Source organism: Musca domestica, unplaced genomic scaffold (assembly GCF_030504385.1).
Source record: "Musca domestica strain aabys unplaced genomic scaffold, Musca_domestica.polishedcontigs.V.1.1 135, whole genome shotgun sequence".
In the NCBI taxonomy this organism is placed as follows: domain Eukaryota; kingdom Metazoa; phylum Arthropoda; class Insecta; order Diptera; family Muscidae; genus Musca; species Musca domestica.
The window spans coordinates 1232545-1240238 of record NW_026712181.1 but is presented as its reverse complement, the minus strand read 5'-3'; the positions used below and the strand labels follow the sequence as shown (position 1 = coordinate 1240238).

The 7694-nt window shown below is 30.3% G+C and overlaps 1 protein-coding gene across 6 annotated transcripts in view; it reads right to left on the bottom strand.

The window, feature by feature from the left end:
* Positions 1-1070: 1070 nt before the first annotated feature.
* Positions 1071-7694, bottom strand: part of LOC101891590 (homeobox protein 5) — a 71814-nt gene continuing 65190 nt past the window's right edge. For 5 of the 6 annotated variants that reach the window (XM_059118895.1, XM_011294649.3, XM_059118891.1 and 2 more), the window contains 2 exons: positions 6693-7082; positions 1071-4833 (listed from right to left, as the gene is read on the bottom strand). In XM_059118895.1, coding sequence (XP_058974878.1) covers positions 4812-4833; positions 6693-7082 — 412 coding nt within the window. In that variant the 3' untranslated portion in view covers positions 1071-4811. The remainder of the gene's footprint in view (positions 4834-6692; positions 7083-7694) is intronic. The other variant, XM_059118893.1, reaches the window with a different exon arrangement.

The following is a 7694-nucleotide window of genomic DNA, read 5'->3' as shown; positions in this document are numbered from 1 at the left end:
TTTTCCGTTTTAAATTAAATTAAAATTGTTTATGTTTGGGTTGTTGTTACTTTCTTTTTTTTTTTTTGTATTTATACATTTTTAATGAGTTGGTTTACGTTTTGTTGTATTTTATTTTATTTGTTTTGTATTGCGCTTTTCAAAGGGCTTGAGGAAATTATATAAATTGCTGTTGTTGTTGCTATTTTGTTATCATTATAATAATGTTTTGTTAATGATCGAGTTTTAGAATAAATGAAAAATGTAGATGAATATTCAAGAGGAGTTCCATTTTTTTTTTTTGTTTTTGATGATAAATTCTTCTGCAAATATTTTATTTATTTTCTTTTTTACTTTATTTAGTTTAATATTTTTTGTGGGTGTTGTTGTTTTAATAATACAATACAATTATGATGTTGTTGTTTTGTTTAATAATAATTATAATAAAAATTATAAAGAAAAAAAAATACATTGATAAGAGTTGTAATAATATTTTAAGATAGCAAAACGTTGATAAATATAGCCCATAGTAGCAGTAGAATTAGAAGGGAAAATTATATAAACGATAGGTAAATAAAAAAAAAATACTATAAACTAATGTTAAAAAATTACAACTTATGAACATTTACATAGGTAGAGGGAGGAAGGGGTGGTAATAGATGTTGAATGGATAGATCTGTAACACATAATTATTAACTAAGGTGGTATTTAAAAAAAGGAAGAACTTTTGATTGGATATTTTTTTTTTTTTTGGGGGATGGGGATTGGAAGTATGAAAATAATTATAGCAAATAAATTGTAATCACTTTGTGTATTAAGAAAAAAAAATAATAATAATTATAGAATTTCGTAAAATAAAATATATATGCATTGTTAAATTAAAAAAAAAACACACAAGAAAATTAAATTTTCTTTTAAAAAAATAAAATAACTCAAAAATTAAAATAAAAAAAAAATAATCATAACAAAATAAATGTAATTAAGTTGGTTGTTTTTAATATATTTTAATTGTTTATTATAAATTAAGGGGGTATATTTTGAAAAGGAAGAAGAAGTTTCTAAAGAAAAGGAAAGAATTTATTTTATTTTCGTTTTTCAAATTAAAACCAAAAAATGTATTTAAACATTTGTACTTAATAAACAAAAGTACATTAATTGTTTAACTATTTGGGTGTAGGATGTTGTTTTTGCTTTTCATTTTTGATTTATGAAGGCCTTATTCTTTCCAATTTTCTGTCTAAGTTGTTATTTTAATGCATTGCAAAATATACAAATGGATGGAATCGAAAAGAACTGAGATGGCAGGCATTGCTAACCTGTTTTTCTTTATTCTACTCCACTCTTAGAAAACATAGCCACATGGGTTGGGATATTGCATTAAAAATTAAAAACATTAAAAACGTAATTTGGTGCCTATTATTGAATATAATCCATTTTTGGTCTGTGTAAAATTACCCTGCTGACATACTGCTTGCTTAAAAAATATTCCGATAATTCTCGAAACGTTTTATAGCATATGGAAGTTGTGATCAAGAAAAATCTGAAATTGACACCATAAAAGGTGCCTTAATAAAAGGTCACAGATCATTTTATAATTCCCACTAACCAAAGGAGTACAGTACTATTCTTGATTGTTATAACTCTTTTAGGATACCTTAATGGAAAATGACTATTGTTCCAATTTCGGACAAAAAATTCAACATTTTCATAAATCCTTCCAAAAGTCATACTAACAAACCTTAATGTTCCTGTGATATTTGTAATAAAAACATTTCTTCAATTGTGGGTGATATTGGCAACCTTGAGACATTGAAATCCTAACTTGATACCTTTTATTGGATATAATCCTTATTTAGTTCGTGTTACATAACCCTGATTATAGGTGGAAAGTTCTTGATGACCACTACATTTTGTATTGCATGTGAAAATTGAGATAAGGAAAAAAATTGATGCCATAAAAGTTAATTTGAATGAACAATTGGGATTTATAAAAGGACAAGCTATGTGATCTGTGATTACTTTCCAATTTCTGTCCTTATTGGAAAATTTACGAAGTGGACAGGGTATACTCTAGATTTTGACCCAGTCATTATTTTTACAATTTCGGAAATAGTCCAACATTTTTATAGATGCTTCTATAATATTTACTAACCAAAGGAGTTCCCTGCTGTTTCTGATAGTTGCTATAAAACCCAGATGTTTAATTGGGCACATCACAATTAGTTTCAAGGGTTATTTCTGAAATATATATCTACAGACAAGAAGTCGGAATATAACTCAGTTTTTCTGGAAGATTAAAATATCGAATATTAGTCTTAATTTTGAGAAACAATCGTTTTTTTTTTTAAATTGCTTGAAACAGGACTCACTAACTTTTCATGTGGACTCATTAAGATTTGTTGGGTTCCAGGGTTCGAGACGGATTCCAGACGCTTGATATACCGATTGAATAGACTGTAAAACCACCAATAAGCTATTAAGTTAGCGGCTTCAACACAAAAAATCACATAAAAGAAGCTGGTAGAAGATGGTACTTGGAAACCGGTTGCAAGGCATCAAAGGCCATCTGGCCAGTAATCTCGAGGAGAAGAACAAGTTCCCTTCTATCAATTAGTAGTTCTGATCTCAGAATCGTGGTGGACATACTGACTAGTCACTGCAGTATCAGATATTTGACCTCAAGATATGACAATATTGTTCCTAGCTACTGTAGACTATGTGAAGATAAAGAAAAGGTAGAGATGATCGCACATGTTCCATGTTATCCCACAAAAGGCTAATGGTCTTTTAAGACATAGATCCCATCATCATTTACAAATTTCTCTAAGCCATTTCCTAGCTAGGCAAAACACTCTCCTAAAATAATAACACTTTTCTTTATAGATCGATCTTTTCACTCCTTCTCGCCTCTACGTCTCTCCTATTCCCAATATTTTCATTTCTTCCTTGGATGAACACAATGGACCAAATGTCTCCATGTGAAACAGTTGCCGAATTCATGGAGCTGGACATCCCTAAACCAAACCAATCTTTTGCTTCATTTATAAAATCACTTTCCAAAATAAAATCCCAATATATCCTCCTAAGCAGTTAGTGTCTCCTAACGTTTTCCCCTTCATAGAACACCCAAAGTGGATATAGAAAAGTATTTACAAAATTTGTATAAACCATCATATTGTCTTAACGATAATTGTTTGAAATCTTTAAAACAACAAAAAATAACAACCAAAACGTAATGGAGAAAGAAAAAGGCCTTCCAATCATTTGATACATTTCCATGACACTTTTCTTTTTTTTCTGATAATTTTCATTTTTTTGTAATATCAACTTGCTTGTTTTTCAGTATTTTACTTTGCATACTCAGTTTTGCTTGATTTGAGAGATTGTTTCTTCTCTTTGCTTTACTCTAACTCTTTGCTTTACTTATTAAATGAATGACTTGAGCTTTATGTGTTTTTACTTTTGTTTTACAAAAGGGAATTTCAGTTCCCTTTTTTTTTGTTTTCTGGGGAGTTTAGAGTGTTTGTGTGTATGTTGTGGGGGGGCAATGGTGGACTTTGTTTATATAGAAAATATTTTACAAATATATGCTAAATATATATATAGTATGATTTGTTTTTATATATTAAATCTTCTTCCTTTTTTTTTTTCTTCTTATATTGTTTAAATGTCGATTTTCTTTTCATTCTTATTTTTTTCTTTTCTTTTAATATATATATTGCAACAAAAAACATTTACAAAGCTTTTCTTGGATTTTATGTTTACTCTCTCATTATAATATATAGATATATAAGTGAGGGTTGTTTTGTATTGTATGTATTATGATAAAGTAGGGAGAGGAGGGAGGGTGATATTTTTTCTCCTTTTTGAGGATTTTTAGGTTAGGAGTTGTTCTTAATTTTTAAAAAATAAAAATATATAAATACACAATTAAATTTCATTTCCTAAACGGCTAGTATCCAGGTTGTTTTCTATTTCCACTCGCTCTCTCTCGTGCTCTCTTCAAATACCATACAAAGTCTTTTTTCACATTGTTGTTTTTTCCAAAAACTATTCCCCATCATCTTGCTGTGCCTTTAGCTACCTCAAATGGGTTTTGGGTCTATGTGGTTCCATCAAATAAAAATTGGTTTTGTCATTAGATTATCACTGGTGTTGTTGTTGTTGTATTGTTCTTGATTGGTTGTTGTGTAGAAAAAGAATTGATTTTCTAGAAAAATCAAAAATTGTTTTAGAAAAAATATTTTGCAATTCTTTTTTTTTTTTTTTTGTTTGGTTTGTTGTTCCAGTTACTAAACTATTCTAAAAAAAGAATTGTATAGCGTTATGGAGGAGTTTTTCTCTTCAACTAATTTACATAATTTTAAAAATAAAATTAGCAAAATATTTTCTTATTGTTGTTGTTGCTGTTCTTTTGTGTATACCATGAATGTCGTCTCATTGCAGCCTATAAATATGTGTTTGTTTTGTTTTTCTGGTGGCTTTTTTATTCTAGGTTTCCAATTTTTGGATTTCTTTTCATTTTCTTTTTCGTACAGCATTCCATTTCCATCTTTTGTTTAACTTTTTGTTTTTAATACTTATTACTTGTTGTCTTTTGTGTCTATAAGCATTTTGTTTTTTTCATAGAGTTGAGTTTGTTTTATAGACTATCATTTTGTTTTGTTACTTTTTGTTTTGTTTTGTTTTAAATATTTGTCTAATCTATAAACTCGTGCTAGGCTGAGGCTTGATATCGTAGTAAACTGGAAAATAAATATTACAACACAGGAGGGGGATGTGTTTTCATATAGGCTTTTCCATGTTACTTCTTCATACATCATCTTTTAGATTTATCGCACTCGGGGAATAGTTCTGTAAGAGAGAGAGAGAGAGAGAAAAAAGAAGGGGTAATGTTAATTGCAGCAAATTATGATCAATTAAAATATGGGTTTCAAGAGGTATTCAAATGCGACAATAGAGAATGAATTTAAAATTTAGGAAATGGAAACGTTATAATTCAGTATTTAGATTTCCAATTTGAAAGTAGTTCAACATTTTAATAGATCCTTCTACAATTCTTGCTAAATAAGGGATTCCCTTACAGCCATGATAAATGGAACAAAAGCAGATTTTTGGTTGGGTACATTACAAATTCGTTCCATTAAAAATTTATAAAAAGTATCTGCAGGTAAAAAGTTGAGATATTACATCCGTATTCAGTAATTTAACAAGAAAAAATATAAGTTCGGGGCGAATAATAACATCCAATAAAAATTATGTCATAATCATAACAATACCGAATGTAGCCGTTATGTTAGGATCTATGCGAAGACGTGGACCTGCATAGGCAACTTTTGTCATAAGCCATCATCAAAATGCCGAATATAGGGAGGTACCATTATATGGGGGCTATACCAAAACGTGGACCTGCACATAAAAAATTCTGTCATAGGCTGTAAAACCCATTACGAACTTAAAATACCAAATTTGAAAAAGTTCTGGTGAATAATGTCGCCAATATCATGAAAATACCGAATATCGGGAGGTGCCGTTATATGGGGGCTATACAAAGACGTGGACCTGCACAAAAATCTTAATTTACAGCTGATTTGGTTCAAAATTGGGATGGAAATCTGGTTCCCATGTATGGGGGCTATACAAAACATGGACCTGCTTCGAATATATTTGGCTAGAAATTATCGTATCCACCGAGAACCGTTAATGACAAATTATAACATTTTGGCACAAATCCTCAAATACCGAAAATCGGAAGACTATACCACAATAAGTGGTTTGGTTTCACAATGCGCAGTTGCACAGAAAGCAGTTGCCGGCTCCACTTGGAGACTTTTGGACCACTGTGTTCATCCCAGGAAGAAATACAAAATGTTGGGGATATCAGGAGATATAGAAGCGAGAAGGAGAAAAAAGAGTTATATAGCGAAGTGTATGTATGGCAGGATGTTCTACCTAGCCAGGGAGCCTTTTTGGCAAACTAGTAAATGATTATGGGATCTATCTCGCACCTACCAAATAGTATATGTCTCTGGTGTTGGATAATATAGGAAAACTAGTGAGATATCTGATACTGCAGTGACCTATCAGTATGTCTCCCACGATTATTATGTTACCTACTAGGTGATAAAAGAGATCCTGTTATTCTCCTCGATATTAATGGCCAGATGGCCTTAGATAACAATACGATGATTATTTTTATCGAAAATTCTGACTCAAACAATTTCCAATAAGAAGTCTATTTAAGAAATAGGTAAAAAACTCCCTGTAATCGCGATCGCAGGAAGTCAATATATTTAACAAACTTTTTTTCAAAAAACTCTACCACAAGTCTCAGAATATATTTCAAGTCTAAATCCTCACCAAAAGCCAAAAAAAACTCGAAAATATTAAAAACACATTTTCTGGTAAAAACCGTACCTCATGTGAGAAAATACAAAATTCTCCTACAAAACATAATTTTAGATGGATTATGTGAAATATAAGTCACCAAATTTATTTTATGAGTTAATTATGGTATTTTGATTCTTGTTTTGTAAACTTTCAAAACGCCGAAAATGTGTCTTCAACTTTTAGCTCTACTTTCATAATCTTCAGGAGTTTTTCTGTAAATATTGGAAATTGTTAATTTTGTCGCACAGGAAAGAAAAGTTATAATCTTTTGTCACATTAATACCCATAAAAAATTTTGCAAAAAATTTTCCCATACTACTTACCTTGGTGATTGCACTCTTTTCTTGGGAGTATTTGGAGCCGTCACAGCTACCCTTGAGTTGGGGGTACGGGCCCTGGACGCTGAACCGCCGCCACCGGGCGTTGTTGGTGTTAATGGTGATGACAGCGTTGCTGCAGCAGCACTTGTTGACGATGGTGGTGTCGCTGTCATGCTATAACGTTTCGGTGGCTGTAGACGTGATGGTGAACGTGTTGTCTTGGTGGCATCCGCTTGATTTGTTATTCTAGCAATTTGTGGAGAAATACGTGGAGGTTTAGGTATTTTAGTATTTACAGTGACATTTTTATGAATTGTTGTTGTTGTAGGAGGAGTAGTTGTTGTTGTATTATTATCAGTCATTGTTGTATGATGATTATACATATCAGTTCTTCTACAGTTGTGAATACATTTATATGTATGTATATATGTGTTGACAGAGAGATGTATATTTTACAGGAAAGAAAAAAACAACAACATGCAAATGTTTGTTTTTGTTTTCAAGGGTAGAGTTGAGTAGATATATACGTGGGGAATATGTAATAAACCAACATTTTAAAATATTTTATGATAGTTTTTTTATATATACATAAAAACCAAAACAAAAATTTTAAACCCATAACAGGAATACACAGGCAGGCATATTGTGGTGTTGCGTGGGAGGAGAGGATCAAATGGTGCGTTGGGTAGATAGATTGTTTTTTGTTTTTGACAAATACATGAAAAAATAATAAGAAATAAAAATAAATAAAATTAGCAAAAATATTCACCAAGAAAAAATTTTAGTTAATAATAATAAAATATTGTTTTTTTTTTTTATGAGTTACACAAAAAATTAAAGTGAAAAATATTGGAATTTATTATTAATAATAAAATTTATGAATAATTATATTTATTATTAAGCTTTTCTCCTACAGTGACAAGTATAAAATCCAATGTATCAAAAACCAATGCATACTTTTAGGCGTAAATTCTTAAGGCGTAAATGACAAGGATTGAATAATAA